General features: G+C 38.9%; 1 protein-coding gene across 8 annotated transcripts in view; it reads left to right on the top strand.

The window, feature by feature from the left end:
• Positions 1–19,484, top strand: part of Ect2l (epithelial cell transforming 2 like) — a 97,254-nt gene that overhangs the window by 75,709 nt on the left and 2,061 nt on the right. For 4 of the 8 annotated variants that reach the window (XM_047557314.1, XM_047557315.1, XM_047557310.1 and 1 more), the window contains 8 exons: positions 2,947–3,033; positions 6,307–6,521; positions 7,459–7,606; positions 9,502–9,575; positions 9,670–9,826; positions 10,502–10,567; positions 11,874–11,962; positions 18,901–19,073. In XM_047557314.1, the coding sequence (XP_047413270.1) occupies positions 2,947–3,033; positions 6,307–6,521; positions 7,459–7,606; positions 9,502–9,575; positions 9,670–9,826; positions 10,502–10,567; positions 11,874–11,962; positions 18,901–19,073 (1,009 nt within the window). Of the gene's footprint in view, positions 1–2,946; positions 3,034–6,306; positions 6,522–7,458; positions 7,607–9,501; positions 9,576–9,669; positions 9,827–10,501; positions 10,568–11,873; positions 11,963–18,900; positions 19,074–19,484 lie in introns of those variants that run through there. The other 4 variants (XM_047557316.1, XM_047557313.1, XM_047557312.1 and 1 more) reach the window with 3 other exon arrangements.

Raw genomic sequence — 19,484 nt, 5'->3', positions numbered from 1 at the left:
GCTGACACCAGCACAGCAGATGGCAAGTGACAGTGGTGAACAGAACGCGCAGGCTGGAGGGAACACAGGACAGGCGGTTCATGAACACCCCCTTTTCCTCTTCTCAGAGGCTGCTGCTTTTGCCTTGTCAGGGCAGCCACCTTCCCTGAGATTTTGGGGTGTATGTAGTCTCTATCTAGCTTACAGCCTGGGAAAGCCTTTTAAAAATAGCTCCAATTCCACTCATTTTGCCTTGGTTCACTAACAGCAATGGTCCACCTGTGACCACATCACGCAGATTTCAAATTCTCCCAAAGTCCTTATGAGACTGGGGTGATCCTGCCTCCCTGGAAACACTATTGGAGTTCTTTCACCCATTCATTCCTAAGGGTGAAACTGTCACCCAACCCCACCCCTGGAATATCATCCCAGTAATATCTTCCTATGAAGCAGGAAAACCTGAAGAAAGCAGTAGGGACAAAACTATACATGCTTCCTTCCCTGAAGTGTCACTTACATGTTAAAGATCTAACTCCTGGAGAGAACCACTTCTGGAATCTCTGCACCTACAGCAGTGGTCACTAGAACACTTTCTTTCAAAGATGCTTTCCTTCTTGATCTTTCTTAGATTTCTTCTGCCAAATAAAATCCACACTGGAGTGAAGTCTCGTCAACCTACTGTTGACTGAAACATCTAATCATATTAATAAAATAATGCATGAAGTGTGGGCTTAGAGCTGCCCCATTGCTGGGAATCAGGTCACTCTCCATATGTCATCTGCCTGTAATAAAACTACATCAGTGAGGAACACCCTGACACTCAGGAGTCTCTTTAATGCTTTTCTTTTTTAAATGTCAAGTTAGAAATAATATGTTAGGTTCTCATTTTGTTTTTATTATTTAACATTTAGTATGTTGTTCACAGGTCCATAAAACAAATTTGGCCATTCTTTAGAGGAAAAACCCCAGCTTAAACAAAGGACCTGACTTAGGATAAAACAGAGAAGTTGACTTACTTCACATCTGGGGATGTGATTTTAAAACTGGCTATATTTACCAAAGAGCACCAAAACTTAGTCATAGGAATAGAAACAGTAGCTTCTCCAAGATGATTGTTCTTAAGACCCTCCTCTATGTCCTGTGTAAGAGGGCTTGTCTGTGAAATTCTGGACTCCACATGTCTTTCTTTTCCTTCCCTCCTTTCTTTTTTTCTTCTATCTACCTATCATTCACCTATTTCATCTATTCTGTCACCAACCTATTATCTATCTATCCATCTCTCTATCCACTATCATCTTGATGTCCAGTCAGCAGTTACTCCTGGTTCTTGTGCACCTGTAGTGTTTACCTGACATGATATAACCATGGTGACGCTCATGCAGCTAGAATCATAGTTATTCCTGAATTCTACCTGTCATTTCCACAACTATTCCTGGCCCCTGTGACAGGCAGCAGTGTCTTCTGGGAAAAGCATTAGCCAATTCTAGAATGACCTGGAAACCACAGTGCCTGCTTGTGCTCTATCCTAGAGGAAAATTCCTGCCATATGATCAAAGTCCAGCCCCATGAGCTTATTCCTTGGGTAGTCCCTATATGTCCTGGAGAGAGCCAAGGAAAAGGCCCATCAACACAAATAATGATTTTCTTATGTATTTGCAAAGTTTGTTGCCTCTGCTACTGCCTCTGAATTCATGCCTAAAAACAAAATAAGGGTAGCATATTAATTTTTCAAAAGACTCTAAAAATACCAATAATTATAACTGTATAATATAAAATGAGAGAAGTTGTTATTTTTGGTTCAAAGTTACTATACCTAATCATTTTCCTATTCTCAAAGAATAATTAATATTTAAAGAAAAATAGCTGCTGCTGAGCCAGAAGTGGAACAAAGCCCCGTTGTGCATACACAGAGGGGTGGCGGGGACATAAACCCCAGTCAAAGCATAAATACATACCAGGCTGCCACAGGACACCACGCATTGGGAGGACAAAAGAAATGACTGAAAGACTCTCTGAGTCTCTGACAAGTGCCAAGTTCAGGTGGGACATCATGCAAAATAAAATGAGAGCTGGGTGGGTGCAGGCCAGGGACCAGGGCTCCCACACAAAGGCTTCAGGCTGCCATAAGGAACCCTGTAGCTGCAAAATAAAAATTCACTTTTGCCTGAGTAAGAAAAAGCAACTTGGGAACAAATTGATGTTTTTCTTGCCTGAACACTAGGGGGTCAGCACTGGTAGGGTTAGTTTTGACCAGGAAGGGCAACAATAGTAACCATTAGTCAAGATGACTTCTCAAAATAAATACAGGACCATCCGGTTTCTTTGCTAGAGTGGGCCCTGGGATGCTGCAGGCATTGGGGCTGGAGCAGGGGGTGTTTTTTTTAAAAAAAATTTAATGTGCTAATTTATAAGGAGGACACAAAAAGAATAATTGACAAGATAAAGTGAAGAAAGAATAAGCCATATTTAAATGTGAAAACAGACAAGTCTGGAAAGGTATGCAAACTGTTTATGACATGTTTTCATTAGTTGAAAAAAAGGGTGAATTTTATAAAGTGTTGCGTTCTTTTCCTTCTTACATCTTAAAAGTAAGCCACCCTACTTACCCTCAACTGTGAAGTGCCAACAGTGCTGAGGCCAAAGTCTGTTACCCAAGGATACGTGCAATCTCTAAGCCAGGAAGGAACCCCTGAGGGACAAAATACTCCCCCGCCTCCCAGGGAACAAGGCTCAATGACTTCAGTTTCCCCAGTAGCAAACAGTTGAAAGGAAGCTAAAGGCTTTATATTTTTTCAAACATAAATTTTCAGTTAAGACAGGCATTACATTTGTCAGGCTCTCACTAGGGAGTCATGGTTGGGGCAGGAGGCAAATAGCTTCCCAAGGTCTCTTAGGGCAGAGTACGGATTGCCTTTCCAGAGATCCCAAAGCCCACCTCCAAATAATCAAGTTCCCTTTAACCTTCAGGAAAGAAACATCGTAGAAGACAACTCTCAGGACACAGAATCAAGTTTCAGCAAAAGTGATCTAGGTTTTGAGGTACTGCTTAAGCTGGTAAGCTGATAATAACATAATGTGAATTTCCCATTTGATTTACTCCTGACAATGAAGTTTCGGTCTTTATTCTGGCTAGTTCTTTGTTTTCCTTGAAAATTTCCCTTATGAAGGAAAAAACAAAACCCAAAAAAACAAAAACCCACTATGTATAATTGAGGGGAATCCAGCTGGTAAATCACTTCTTTTTTATTTTGAAGTAAGCCCTGGACTGAAAAGAAGTTAAGCCAAAAAGATAAGTAGAAGAACATCTTTAGAGAAAACCAATCTGTATGTGACTCCATGATTTTCCAATACTAGGCTATTGTTTTAGTCAGTTTGCATCACTGTGACCAAAAGACACGGCAAGAATAATTTAAAGGAGGAAAAGTTCATTTTGGATCACAGTCTCAGAGGTTCAAGTTCATGGTTGGCCTACTACATAGCTCTGGGTCTGAGATGAGGCGAAACATCATGGCAGAAGGACCTGGTGGAGGAAAGCAGCTTAGAACATGGAAACCAGGAAGCAGCGAGAAAGCTCCACTCATCAGGGACAAAATATCAATTTCAAAGGCATGCTCTCAGTGACCTACTTTCTCTAGCCATACCCTACCTGCCTAAAGTGACCACCCAGTTAATTAATCCACCAATTAGTTTATAGCTCTCACAATCTAATCACCCACCCCTGACCATTCTTGCATTGTCTCTTGAACTTCTTGGGGACACTTCATATCCAAACCATAACAGATGTCATTTAAAGAAATGGATACATGGACATAACCAGTTTCTAATGGACCCACCAACTTGTGGTTTGACTTCAAAAGTTGACTCATCAATATTCTGTTTAGGGCTCTGTCCTTGGGGTAAAACAGACAGAATGCATGAAAGAAGTTGCACAAACACAGAGGTCCTGTCCTACTGGATATGTGGTGTGTACATATCATTTTGTGTTCTTCAACACATGTACCCATTCATTATCATATTTCATTTTCAAAAGCCTGTAGAGTAGATGTTAGTAGCCACATTTTTAGAGATGAAGAACTAGAGTTAGAAAAGTTAAATGACTTCCCTAAGTTCAGAAAACTGGGAAGAAAAAAACAAAAGAAGACCAATGGGAAAAACATCTGACAACAGCTTTAAGACAACAACAGGTTTGGCAGTTGAAACTTTAAGCCAAAATGATTGCAAATGCTGGATAACTTCAGTATGTAAAAATATATAGATAAGTAAATGCACACAAAAATATAACATAGGTTGCAAACCAACTGCCAACTGTGATGCAGATGTATTCTCAACTTATTCGGTATATCTAAAGAGACATTACACACAGACCACGTGTTTGAAACATGAAACTGAAGTAACCAAGGGTAGTGCTTTTTGTTTGTTTGTTTTGGTACCAGGAATTGAACCCAGGGGTGCTTAACCACTAAGCCTCATTCCCAGCCTTTTTTTTTTTTTAAACAAATTTTTACTGAGGCAGGTTCTCACTATGTTGCTTAGGGCTCTGCTAAATTGCTGAGGCTGGCCTCAAACCTGTGATCCTCCTGCCTCAGCCTCTGGAGCCACTGGAATTAAAGGTGCTCCACCATGCCTGGCAGAGCAGTGTTTTTATAGTATTTCAAAGTAAGAGAGTTTTCTCATTTTTCTTTTAAACTACTTTATACATTTCAGTTTTAGTTCTTGAAATTATGATTGACTCATCTTGGTGAAGACCACATAGCATTACACTTCATTTTGTCATAATTTGTTTTTTGTTTTAAACAAGAAGCTTGTTTAAACCATAATCAATGAACTATTTAGTATTCATTTTTAAGAGTAATTTATACCTACTGAAAGATAGATTGTCCTACATATAAGAGTTAATGTAGGAAATAAAAAGGTACAAAATAGTTCTCGGTTTTACAACAGTAAATGAAAAACATTAAAATTGTCCACTAGAATAAGGTACAGAAGGATTTTTTGTTGTTTTTTTTAATATCAAGGAATTTTAATCTGAGATATGTGTCTGTGTATCATACATACATGTCATACAAATACATCATATATTTAATGTATCAAATGGACTTTATGAATTTGTCAGCTTTATGCTTTAGTGGTAAATAACATTAATGGTTACATTTGTGTTTATTTTTAAACCTTTTAGTCTTCACTACAACCTAGAATTTTACGTTTAACCCTATTTTTAAAAAAATTTTAAATTTTTTATAGACTGCATTTTGATTCATTGTATACAAATGGGGTACATCATTTCATTTCTATGTTCTATGGTTGTGCATGATGTAGATTCATACTACTTGTGTAATCATACATGTACATAGGGAATCATGTCTATCTCATTCCACCATTTTTTATACCCCCCTCATTTCCCTTTACGTAATCTAAAGTTCCTCCATTCTTCTCTCACCCTCAACCCACTCCCCCATTATATATCATCAACCACTTATTAGGGAAAACATTCAGCCTTTGTTTTTTTGGGATTGGCTTTTTTCACTTAGCATGATATTCTCCAATTCCATCCATTATCTGTAAATGCCATAATATTATTCTTCTTTATGGCTGAATAATATTCCATCATGTATATATACCACAGTTTCTTGTTTTGTTGTGTTAAAACAGTAAGAGCAAAATAACTTCCTGGAACATAAAGGTGTGAGCTGAAGGAATATGCCGCTCAAGGAGAAAGGGGTTTTTCTCCCATTCCATCTCTTCTTGATGTCAATCAAAATGTACCATTCCATCCCCAGTACTGCAAAACAAAACAAAACAAAACAAACAAACAAAAAGTACCTTTGCCAATATAATAAAAAAGAAGAAGGAGCAGGAGGAATAAGAGGAGGGGGAGAGGGAGGAGGAGGAGGAGGCATGTGTACATCCCCCAGTTACTTTGCGCTTAATAAAGCAATGGGCAGTGGAAGCTGAGAGAACAGGGAAAACTGCACTGCTGGAGTGGCGGAGCGCGGTGGCATCTTCCAGTTGAGGAAGTGCTCTTGTCCTGTGAGAACGGCTCTCCCTCTGGAGAAGGGCAGTTTCCCTTTTTAGGAGACACCTCCCATGGGCTGCAGCTTCAGCTTCTAGGTGGGACTGAGCAGATGTGCCTGTCAAACTGGAATCCGACAACCCCGTGGTTCCCCGTGGACTTTCCTTCGTTCATTAAACAGTGTAGTCTCTCAATCGTAAACCACTCCACAGAAACAATTAGGATGGTCATTGTTCTTAGTCGTGGCCTCCTCCTGGGGCTTTTTGAGGACTGGAGTCATGATGCTTTTCCTATGAGTTCTTAATGCCTTTCTGCAGGAGAAAAAGCTGCAGAGGGACTCAGCAGATAAGCGAACTAGTGCCGTCAGGGAACTCTTACGGAGCGAGAGAAAGTACGTGCAGATGCTGGAAATCGTGCGGGATGTTTACGTGAGACCACTGAGAGCAGCACTGGCATCAAACAGAGCGATTCTGAGTGCTGCAAATATCCAGATCATTTTCTCCGATATTCTGCAGATTTTAAGTCTCAACAGGTAAATCCTGAACATGTATTTTTAAAAGCGGGAGATGGGAGGAGCTCACATTTGGTCTCAAGACCTGTACAGAGGCTCGTTCTCTGCTCCTCCTGTGTACACTAATCATCTTGCAGAGAAGAGGGCTTCTCAGCACATCACTCACTGGGCTGTGACTGGAAGTGATCGTTCCTGGGGCCACCCCCTGCCCAGGTCCAGGTCACATGCAAGGATGGAGTTCAGTGCTGGGGCTTTCTGTAATCAATAGACTATTTGCACAAAAGACAACTAGAAAGAGAGCTGGGTGGAGTCATTCTTAATCAACAAATCTTAGTTGAGCAGACAGAGAGGAGCAGAAGGACATAACAGGCTCAAGGTCATAAGGAACTTTGCCTAGAGAGCCCAAGACCAGGTCAGTTTCATAACATGTACTTTGTGTGTATAACCTGGGAGAAGAATGGTCAACCCTACCTGTCTTAAGAAAGAAAATTGAGCATGTGCTGCTCTAGGTAAGCTGGGACCAGTTCCCCACCCTTTGTAGGCCCCTGCTGCCATAAAATGAAGAGGTTAGCTAGGCCTCTGCCAGTTTTCAAGACCTGGGGCAGCTGGAAGAAACTACCTCAGAGGCCCAGGGACATATAGTGCTTAGATTGGAGCTAAGCTGTCACTGTCCCCCGAGGGTGGGGCATTCAGGGGCAGATGTATTGAAGCCAGCCTGGGTTCTGACTCTAGGAATTAGGATGAAGAGGGGATCCTCCACAGTCTGCCTACCCCACTTACCCACTTACCTCTACCGCTGTCCCATCAGATCTCCTCTACTCTATGCTAAGAAAAAAGGTCTTGATCAAAATCAAGTACTTTCATAAAAGACTAGACTGCAAAACTCTACACTAACAACAATTAAGTCTGCAAGCTATCATGGGCTCATATTCACAATTACACTTTTCTCATGTTGCAGGCAGTTTCTAGAAAACCTGAGAGACAGAGTACAGGAATGGAGCTCAATCCACTGTGTTGGGGAAATATTCATAAAGTTTGGAGACCAGTTGAACATATACACCAATTTCTTCAACAATTACCCTGTTGTTCTGAAAACCATTGAGAAGGTAAATGGTCTACTCATCATCCATCCTTTGATTAGATCTCCTGAGCAATCCAAAGAACCAGAGTCAACAGGAAGAGCTGCTATTCCACCCTTCACTCCTAGGTCTCCCCGCCTGTCCTGTGAGCTCTCTGAGGACAGGAACCCTGATGTAGAGCTAGGACAGTGCTTTACACACAGCAATATCTAGGAACTGACTGAACTGGACTAATCCTCTACACATGCCATTTGCATCTTCCCTGACTACCCTGTGGCTCAGTTACAGGAGAATGTTCAACAATTAGGTAGAAGCAAGACTGTATGACCTCTGAATTCACTCTGCCAGCCCAATCCCTTATGGCTCTGATGAGCTCAGTTCTTTGAATAAAAGTGTACTTGAATAAAGCAATTTCAGGGATCTGACCCTGAAGACAAGAATTGGGGCCAAGACATGTTATCAGAAACAAACTGATACAAGCAACAACAGGTGTTGGCGAGGATGTGGGGAGAAAGGTACACTCTTACATTGCTGGTGGGGCTGCAAATTAGTGCAGCCACTCTGGAAAGCAGTGTGGAGACTCCTTAGAAAACTTGGAATGGAACCACCATTTGACCCAGCTATCCCACTCCTTGGCCTATACCCAAAGGACTTAAAATCAGCATATTACAGAGATACAGCCACATCAATGTTCACAGCTGCTCAGTTCACAATAGCCAGATTGTGGAACCTACCTAGATGTCCTTCAATTGATGAATGGATAAAGAAAATGTGGTATATATATACAATGGAATATTACTCAGCCATAAAGAATGATAAAATTATGACATTTGCAGGCAAATGGATGAAATTGGAGAATATCATGCTAAGTGAGATAAGCCAATCTCAAAAAACCAAAGGACGAATGATCTCGCTAATAAGTGGATGATGACACATAATGGGGGGTGGGAGGGGTTAGTGTTAGGGTTAGAGTTAGGGTTAGGGAGGGGGGCAAGAATGGAGGAAGGAAGGACTGTATAGAGGGAAAAGAGAGGTGGGAGGTGTGGGGGGGAAGGGGAAAAAATAACAGAATGAATCAAACAACATTACCCTATGTAAATTTATGATTACACAAATGGTATGCCTTTACGCCATGTACAAACAGAGAAACAACATGTATCCCATTTGTTTACAATAATAAAAAAAATATAATACTGATTGAAAAAAAAGAAACAAACTGATACCAAAATTTTTATAGTTATGGTTAATAATGAGACCTATTCCACTAGCATAGTGTGTGTTTTATATGCATACAAAATATTTGTTAGCTGTAATTATTGAGATCAGCAATTTTTAGAAATTAGCACTAATGACATCATTTAGACACATACCTACTGAGTAGAAGAAGGTAAGTTCATTGGTGCAATAATGGAGATGAATTAATATATTTAAAAACAGATATTAAATATAGTGGAATGCTTTTATAATATTATGGAAAACATGATTAATAGCAGTATTAAAGGTAGCTATCATTACTAGTCAAGTTCTTACTGCAATGAAATAACATCTACCACATGGCAGGTACTTTATTGAAAGGATTTTCCCTCTCACCATAAGTTAGGTGTAAGATCCATTTTATAGATGAGGAAGCTGAGGCTCAAAGAAGTTAACTCAACAATGTCAATTTGTCCTAGTTCTAATATAGGCCTATTGCAAAATCTGCTACCATTTTTCTCACCGATTAAGTTCAATGGCTAGGGTTAGGTCTAGGATATAATTAAGACATTCTGCTTAATTGATTAGGAGACACTGATGGCACCATTAGTACTTGGAATAGATGGAGATGTTGTCTTGCTTTGAGTGTTCCACAGGTTCACTAGGTGGAACATGGGGCTTTGCAGCTGTCTCACACAGCAAGGTTTTGACAAATTCTTCCCTTCTAGTGCAGAGAAATGACACCAGCATTCCGAGCTTTCCTGAAAAGGCATGATAAGACCATTGTTACCAAAATGCTGAGGTGAGTTCTGAGGGAGAGCACAGCTGGGTCCCAAGGATGGGGTACTCCCCAATCTTCAAGCAGAGACAAGGTCCCTTCTCCGTGCCTTGAACAGCCTGCCGGAGCTGCTTTTGTTCCCGTCTCGGAGATTTGACGAATACCTGTCTCTTCTCTATGCTCTGAGGCTTCACACTGCTGCAGGACATGTTGACCGTGGGGACCTGGCCACTGCAATTGACCAAATCAAAAAATACAAAGGTTATATAGATCAGGTTGGTTGCTGATAAGTATCTATGTCTTTCACAAATGTCACATTGCTTTTGTGGCACTCTCACTCAAAAGATCCTGAGATCTCTTCTCTTCTGGGGTGTTCTTGTAGTCTTTGGTTCTTTCAATACTAAATTGATAGTTGTATTCAGTGGTTTTGAGCACTAAGGGCATCAATCCTAAGCCAAGCAACAAGGAACAGAATGTTTTCAGAGAACTGTACAATGACAATAAAACCTTTACTAATATCAAAGTTTGAAATTTGTATTTTCTAGATAACAAAAAGAAAAAATGATATATATAATCCTTTGATTCTGAAAGCACTTTTATTGGTTTTCTTGCTTCAGTAAGTACAGAAATCACAAGTACTCTCTGAAGGATATCTGCACTGTGGAATACAGTACTCTCGAACTGTAAACATCATCATCGTATTGTGCCTACTGTACAGGAGTCTGGGCCGAACATAAACTGTTACCACATCATGCTCTGAGGATGCTTTCATGAATAGTCATGTTACTTGCCTTTTAAAACACCTTAAAACACTGGGTACAGAAAAATTGAAGTTTTTATTTTAGTACAGTACCAAACCATGTACCAAGTGCCATGAAATATTTTAATCCATTTTTTATGATTAAAAAATGTCACAATTTTAGTTGGCCTAAAATCAATTTGTTTTCTAGATGAAAGAAAACATCAGTATGAAGGAACAGCTGTCCGATATAGAGAGACTCATCTGGGGGTGCCCTGTACGTATTCTGATGCACTTGCTGTCTCCTTATGCTCGTGAGTATAGTCTCACCTTTGCACGAGGCATCAAGATCCACTGCAGCTAATGGGTAGAACTTCTGCTGCTGGGGGCTCACTGCAAGCTCTCACATCTCACCTCTTCCTTATCTGCAGCCACGCTCCGTGAGAAGAGGCACATGTGGCCTTGGCCCTATCCTACCACTTTTCTGCAGTCTTGGCACCTTATTTGTGGTACTGTGACCATGAACCCCTTTGAGGAAGTGGGTCATGTCTTCCACTTATTATCCATTTTTTAATCTCCCTGCACACGGTCCTGGGTGCAGGACTCTTCACACTGAGGATATCTGCAAAATTTCAGGAGTCCTGTGAACCCCTTGACTATCAACTGGACCTCTACCTTCCCTGACCTCCTGAGGATCACACCACAAATGTACTCGCCACTCTCAAGTCGTGTAGCCTTTCTTCATTTGTCCTGCATTTGTTCTTTGTAGAAACTCTTCTCTGAAACTGCCTTCCTTTCCTGGTCTACTGGATAAACGCTATTCATTCTTTATATACCAAGGTCAGTCATTCTCTTCTCCATGCAGTTTCCCTGACATTTCCAGCTGTGAGCTGTTTCCTCCTTTCACAGCCCTGGAACATCCCTGTCACATGTTACTGGGACCCTCTATTTACACAGCTGGGAGCTCCACCATGTGGGAACTGACTCACTTGTCTCCTGGTGTCTGGGGCTCAGTAGGAGCTCCCTATGTGAATGAGTTAAGTATCAATGGGTTGGAGAAATTTTTATTTGGTCAAATTGGGGGAGTAAGATGGAGTTTTTGTCATAATTTCAATCTGCATGGAAAGAGAAGAAGAGTTAGTTGAACAGCAAAAGTTTAAATTTTTGGAAGTCAGAGGGTCTCTAGAACTTCATCTCTGTCTTACTTGTACACTGTACCAAGATATTATCCTCATAATCAAGAGATCAATATGAAGGCCTGACATCTTAATTTGTACCAATTCATTTGGTTCCTTAATAATTTTTTTAATCCCTCTCTTCCATTTTGTTTTTGACACTATAAAATTGTTTACAAAAAATAATTTGGTAGTTTTAAAACTTTGACAACATCCCCAAATAAGTTTTTATTGTCAGTTGTGGTCTTGCTAAAGAAAGCCCATTTTATAAACAATGAAAACATTCACTTTTTCAAAACTGATCCAAGTTTTGATCAATACTTGCATGTTCTGGGATATCAAATGGTTCTGCAGGGGTAGTATTTGTTTTAAACTGCTTATACATGCTTCTGATTTTTGACTTTATAGATTCTATTAGAAATGAACAGATACCTGATTAGGGTCCAAGATGTAGTCCAACTCCACTGCCGTGATGAGGAGATAAGTTTCTCTTTAAGGTAAGCAGCAGTTAACCTCCCTAAGGCTGTGAAGGCTGTAAGGGCTGGTGGATGTTATTTATCTCATATCTGTGGCATTCAGTACTGTATACATACTACAGGTGTATGACCAATCTTGCATTCAACTAAGAAGTTACACATACCCCCTCTGAGGTAATGCAAGGTACTTTATCACCTTGCTTACTCACATTCCAGACAGCTCCTGGGCAGATGGGAGAAAATAAATTGTCTCTACCAAGACCACAAACTCTGTAGAAGCAGAACTTCTTGAAGTTGGTCACTCTCCTACTGAGAGAAGATTCAAGTGTTGTGGATTGCACACCAATGATCTGCTCAACTATAAAAAAGAGGGGACCAGCTTATTATCCTCACATAGTTGTTGAGTGACTTCACCACATCTAGTTTGCACAGTGCTCGGAATAGTGTAAGAATAAAAGATGGAAGGATGCCAATGTCCATAAATTAGTGTTCCATTCCTCCTTTAGAACAAGATGGACAATTTTTTTCCTGTAAAGGTTGAGAGAGTAAATATTTAGATTTGCTGGCCGAATGATCTCTTGTGACCATGACCTACCTTTGTCATTGAGGCAAAAAACTCTAAAATAAATGATGTAATACAAAACAAATAATACACTATTCATAAGCAATACAATATTTAAGTGGATAAGTATGGCTTTGAACCAATAAAACTTTATTTATAAAAACAGATAATGGGCTATAGTTTATCTCTGCTTTAGAAAACTATCAACCTATTTTTCAGTATTAATAGCAAAGATAATGACCCAACGCATATTGAAACAGAACTTCCCAAGGTTGGTCACTTTCCTACTGAGAGGACCCAAGTGACCAAATGATCCTAGGTGTAAAACTGATTTATTTCTTTCAATGAATATTTCAGCAGCTAGTTCCCAAAGGCAGAGAGCCGTGGTGTGGATGGAAGAAATATTTACCTCTATCTCCACCTTGAGCAGATCTTCAAGGAAAATAAAATTATACAATAGTGTCTCATAGTCACAGCAGTTTTCTCTTTTTGTGCTATTTTTGGATAGTGCCACTAGCAGAGAGTGACAATGATAGAAACTAGAGCCTAAAACAGCAATTCTAAGCACACTGATGTGGTAGGACACATGCTAGGAATTGTTCCAGTTTGGGTTATTATTTGACCTTCATGTGTTCCTTCTTGAACACATTCCAAGTTTCTTTATCATTTTCCTTCCACCTGCGGAACTTCTTTTAACATTTCTCGCAAGGCAGGTCTATTGGCAATTAATTCCCTCAATTTTGGTTTGAGAAATTCTTTCTACTCCATGTTTGAAGGAAATTTTTGCTAGTTACAGAATTCTAGTTTGGAGATTATTTTTCTTTCAATACGTATTTCACTCCACTCACTTCTTTTTAAAAAAATTTTTTCTAGTTGTAGATGGACACAATACCTTTATTTATTTATGCTGTGCTGAGGGTCGAACCCAGTGCACCACACATGCAAGGCCAATACTCTACCACTGAGCCACAACCCCAGCCCCTCCACTCACTTGATGGAATGATTCGAAAGAGAAGTATAGTTGTCCTTGTTCCTCTATAAATAGGTATTTTGTTGTTCTTGGGATTCTTTCAAGATTTCCTCTCTTTGTTTTCTGAAGTTAAGAATTATATATATATATATATATACAGATTTTTTTGGTATTTATTCTGCTTAGTATTCTCTGAGCTTCTGGGTTTGTGTTTTGCTGTCAATAATTTTGGAAAATTTTCAGTTATTATTACTCCAAATATTCCTTGTTCCTTTCTCATCTTTATCTACTATTCTCATTACATATATGTGCTTTGAAATCATACTTATTACTTGGATATTTTGTTCCTTTCTTCCCCAATCTGGTCTTTTTTCTTTTTCAATTTGGGAAGTTTTCTATTGATGCATCTTCAAGTTTACTAATTCTTTTAACTCTGCCATGTATGTCCAGTCTACTGATGAGCCCACCAAAGAAAGGCATTCTTCATTTATGATTTTATTTTTACTATTTATTTTTAATTATCTCTTAAGAGTTTCTGTTTACATACTCATCTCTTCTTCCATGTGGTCCACTTTTTCTTTTTCTTTTCAAAAATTTTTAAAACTTTAGTTTTATTTTTACAGACTGCATTTTTTTTTCCTGAGAATTTATTTTTTATTGTAAACAAATGGGGTACAACTTGTTTCTCTGGTTGTACATGAAGTAGGGGCATACCATTTGTGTAATCATACATTTACATAGGGTAATGATGTTTGATTCATTCTGTTATTTTCACTTTTTCTATTAGATTTCTTAATATATTAAGCATAATTAAATTCCTGGTCTGAAAACTTCAAAATCTCTGCTTTCTCTGAGTCTGGTTGATACTTGCTCTCTTTTCAATCTGTTTTTGGCCTCTTAGGATGCCTTGAAATTTTTGTTGAATGCCAGACATGAACTATCTATAGAAGTAAATGAACTAAATAGGCCTTCTGAGTGTGAGGTTTAGTTTATCTGGTTAGGAGGTAGGCTGTGTTTGGGGTCAGAAGCTGCAATTTTCCCTAGTGTCCTTGTTTTGGTCTCCCTTATTATCTCTGGGGTTGCTGAAAGACTTAAATAGGGTCTGAGCCTTGCAGTTCTGTCAGCTGTATTAAATGAGGGTCCTACTGATACGGTAGTAAGGTGAGGGCAGGAGAAGCATTCTGTATTTCTATGACCGGTTTTCAGTCTTTTAATGAGCCTATTGCTCCTGAGCTATGACCTTCATAAGTGCTTCTCAGTTTTTTTTCACCTCTAAGATGAGGCATGAAGGCTAGAGGGGGCTGCAATTAGGTATTCCCCTTTTCCTGCAATAGGTAGACTCTGATAAAATCCAAGTTGGTTAAGTTCTGTTAAAAGTTATCCTTGGGGACAGGCGTCAGTTAAGATGAAGAGAACTCAGGAAACATTTCAAAATGGCCACTTTCCATCTGTCCTGTGGAAGAATGAGGGGATTGTTCTCTTCCCTTCATAGTGAGAACCTGTTGGGCTCCTGGAGGTAAAACTCACCAGTGTGGAAACTCCTGAAGTTTCTCTCTCTCTTCACTCCACACTCAATCTCTGGCAGTTAGTCGATGAGCCTTTAAATGATTGATGCTGGCTCCAGTCAGTAGTTGGCTTAAGATTCTCTGTATCTGCCTGTCTATCCAGCTTTGGGGGTGGTGGTTTACTCTGTGACCTCAATTCGCTGGTAGATCTGAGAAGATTTGTCAATTCTGAGTTTTTCCACTTATTTTTTGTTATGAGGATAGGAAAGACAACTTCCAAGCTCTTTACATGTCATTTGGAAGTTGGAAGTCTTGATTACTAGAATTTAGACTTGTCTTCAGTATTTGGACAACAGATGAGAGTACATTTGAGGAGATGAAGATAATACTAAGTTATTTTACACTCCATGTCACACATTTATATTCAAGTAGGCACTTTTTCTGTAATTACATTTATAATATTTGCTAATAAACATATATGTAACTTCACATTAATATTTGAAATTAAGTAAATGCCAACAGGCTTATATTCCAAAATATTGCACAATTTTTAGCCTGCAACCATGTCTGTCATTTTAAGAAAGTCAATAAAACCCAAGAATTCCCATGATATCCATCAGAAATTTTTAAAGCAAATATACTCTACTTATATTTATAACACTGACTAACAGGACTATAAGGCTTTATGGATTACCATGTATTTAACTTTTCTACTTGATAAATTCATTACAATCTCTTTGTGAGGCAGGTAGGCCAGGATCCTGGGGAATCCAATTTCAGTAAGTTGCTTGAAGTCAAGAACTGTCAAAGGCTGGAATTCACAACCTGGTTCTAATGCACAGACACTGCTGTCTCCACAGATCAGAGAGACAGGTGCAAAGATGAACTGAGCCTTCCTCATAATAAATTTACCAACATAGTGGCATGTACTAAACAAATAATAAACAAGAGCTATGACACTGAAAGAATGGGTAAATGTTTGCATTCCAAACAAAAACTCTGGAATAGAGATGATGTCTTAAGAGTCATATTAAGAGCTAGGAATTTTGGAAGCTATCTGTGGACATAAATTATGGTTTTAGGTTATGTTTAGCTTTTATAGTATATTATGTACTTATTATGTATTATAGAACTTTTTGCATTACAACTTTTTTCAGAAACACCGATTTTCATAATGTGACTTTAAGCTTGCTGATCTTTAAGTGTGGCTATTTGCCAGAGCAACTATGCACTGGAGAAAGGGAAACACCCAGACTTCTTGAACATACTGGACTCTGGTTCTGAACTCTTATTCTAGGGGACCCAAACGCCATTGTGATCCCTGAGTCAGTATAGATACAGAAGCTAACTGTCAACTGTTTTGTCAGATCAGCTCACAGTGGAGCTGACGGCCTACTGTATAGTTCATTCCTGCTAAAACTTTTGTCCTGAAAAATTTCTTTTAAAGTTTTATGTACTTATGGAAGTTAGGTACTTTATGCCTTTCTCTGGACTAGCTAATGCATAAATAACATAGCACTTCTAGAATGGGTTTAAGAATTTACACTAGAATAGTTCTGTTCCATTTTGCTGAGTCATTATTTGTAAATAAGTAAAGAAATTCTGTCAAAATTCAGAGAAAAAAACAAATCCCTTAACCTTGGAGTTGGTTCTGAATGTAAGCAGAGGCAGCATTGTGAAACATTCCATAGGACCCATAAATTCCACTCCGATTGCTCCATTAGGTTGATATTAAAGTTCAAATTATTAGCTTGTGCACATTCAAAAAGTTTTCAATAACTTAAAAAAAAGCTTCTGGTACTTTTTGTCTATAGATGAAAACTGGAGAGCTTGAGGGGCTTAATTTAGTAAATGGCTTTTGAAAAAGCTTTTTCTAGATAAAAAATTTATATGTACATATATATACATATATATATTTAAATATATATAAAACTTTGTGTTAGGGGTACTGGGATTGAATGCAGGGCCTCATGCAAAAGGGCTCTACTGCTTAGCCTCATCTGTAGCCCTTTTTGATGTTATTATGAGACAGGGTTTTGCTGGATTGCCCAGGCTGGCCTGAAACATGATTCTTCTTGCCTCAAACTCCTGAGTAGGTGGGATAACCAAAGACAGAGAGGAAATGTTTGAAAGGAATACCTGACTCAAGGAGTTGGAACACAACTGGGTTTCTATCTATACACCCACAAACCTTAATACTTCCTTAATACTGTACAAATAGCTGAACTCTAAAGTACAGTACTTCCTGGAATTTTAACTCCTTCATGCAGTCCTTTGCCCAGTTCTTACACGTGGCTGGAATTAATAAATGACTTAAGTACCTTACTTCTCAAAGTCTGGCTGGCCTGCAGGGTCAGTAGAATCAGCAACACCAGGGAACTTACTAGAAATGCAGAATCTCATGCAAGTCTCAAGGAGATCCTGGAATTCTTTGATAAAAGCATAGCACTCATTTGAGTAATCCATCCTACTCTTGGGACTCTATCTGATAGAAATTAACAGCAAATGTAAGGAATTTGTCTATGTATAAGGAATTAGTTTGTTGCAACACCACTCAGTGGCTCTATAGAATAGATTTCAGGGAGTCCTATGCTTTAGGTTCAGCTATTTGGAGGAAGAGGACCAAAGCCTCTAAACAAGGTAAATGTCCATCAATAGTGGATAAGCTTCACACTATGAAGTACTATTTATCTATTAAAAAGAATGAATTAAAGTCAAGCAGTTAGGTCAAAATGATTTCCATTGCTGATCGAGAAAAGCAGGAAAAACAACAACAAAACAAGTGGGGAATAATCTTGGCATTTTTGTAAAACAACACGGCAATCTCCCTGTAAATAGATGTGTGTATATATGTGTGATAATCTGAGCCAGTGTAAAGAAATCAAAGGGTATGCACTGGGTTGGAAAGTTGGGTGACCTGAGTAGAGGGAGGAGTGAGCCAAGCACAATGGAAAAAGTGAAGGGAAAAAGAGTACTTGTACATTAAATAAGAACCAACAGTAAGACTGGTGCCACTTAAACATTTCTATAAAAGTATGCTCTACATGGACAATATAAAAATTAATGAGTGAAGATAAAGAGACTTCCCTTGAATAAGCATAAACAAATTGACTCCCTTCACTAATTTCCTAAGGGTTGGTTGACAGTTATAAAATAATGAATATTCTCTATTAGAACACTTAGCTTTCTTCACTTAGCCATTCCTGAGTAGGAGGGGGTCTGGGAGCCATGGGAAGTGGCTTGGGTCCCTGAGCTCCTCCCCAGTGGATCACTTGATGCTCTGCTAGTGTACTCACACAGGGTAACCCACACTAGAGCACAGTGAAGCCTACCAGCAACCTGCTCCAACAAGAGAAATAGAAGAGCATAATTGGCTGAGGATACCAAATTTTGCTCCTTGACTAACATGCCTACAGCTGACCATATTAGTAATCCCAGTAAAAATGAAGAACTACATTTTACCTTCCATACTGAGGAGGTATATTTTTACTTATCAATTGAGTTCTCATGTTTTTCTCTACTATAGCTCATTTCCCTTAGAGTTACAAAAACTTATTTCTCAGATTGACCAAACACATTGGCACAAAATACTAAACTTGACAGTTTTAAAAAAAATGAGACTTCAAAAGGAAAATTCAATGTTCATTATTCCCACACTGATTATGAACTACTTGTCCAAAGGACAAGCTTAAACTACTCCATCCAGTACCCTGATTGCTCCCAGTATTGGCCTGAGAGAGACAGTGGGAAATAATCACATCAGGAGCAAATTTTTACTGTGAACCTGATGAGCCACTTGAAAAATCTGGAGTGGGGTCAAAGTCTTTTAAGGAGGTTTTATCAATTTAAAGAGGGTTAACTGTTTAAAAAAGAATATATGTTGTGTATATGAAAACTCTCTCCCATCTCCATTTGAACACAGGCTCTATGAACAAATTCGTGATCTCAGCTTCTTCCTCTTCAATGATGCACTGCTTGTTTCTAGCCGGGGCATATCTCACACTCCATTTGAAAGGACTTCAAAAACAACCTACCAGTTCATTGCATCAGTGGCCCTTCACAGGTTACTGATAGAAGATATTCCAGATTCCAAGTGTATGTATTTATTTCCTTTAAGAGACAAATATCTTTTATGAAGTTATATAAAGCTCATCAATTATTAAAATAGAAAAGCAGGAAAAGGACTGGAGTTACAATTTGCTAGTTTGCAAATGATTCCCCAAAGATCAGAATTTCATTAAACTTTCATCTCTCTCTGAAATAGCAAAAAAAGGGGAATGTTGGCATTATCAGACAAGTATCCTAGATATTAGGAACACAGCTTTCAAAATCACAAAGAGAAGCAAGACCCCATATCATCCTGAATTCTTTTGAGACAGTCTGAGTTGAGAACTAGAGTTCATAACCACTATGCTACAATGTCTGAAGATATTACACACTTAAAACACTACTTCAGATTTTCACCTATTACTACTCCATTCTATTACAAACTTGTGTTGTACCTTT

The sequence above is a fragment of the Sciurus carolinensis genome, chromosome 7 (assembly GCF_902686445.1).
Source record: "Sciurus carolinensis chromosome 7, mSciCar1.2, whole genome shotgun sequence".
Taxonomy (NCBI): domain Eukaryota; kingdom Metazoa; phylum Chordata; class Mammalia; order Rodentia; family Sciuridae; genus Sciurus; species Sciurus carolinensis.
This window is presented reverse-complemented; position numbering and strand designations above follow the sequence as displayed.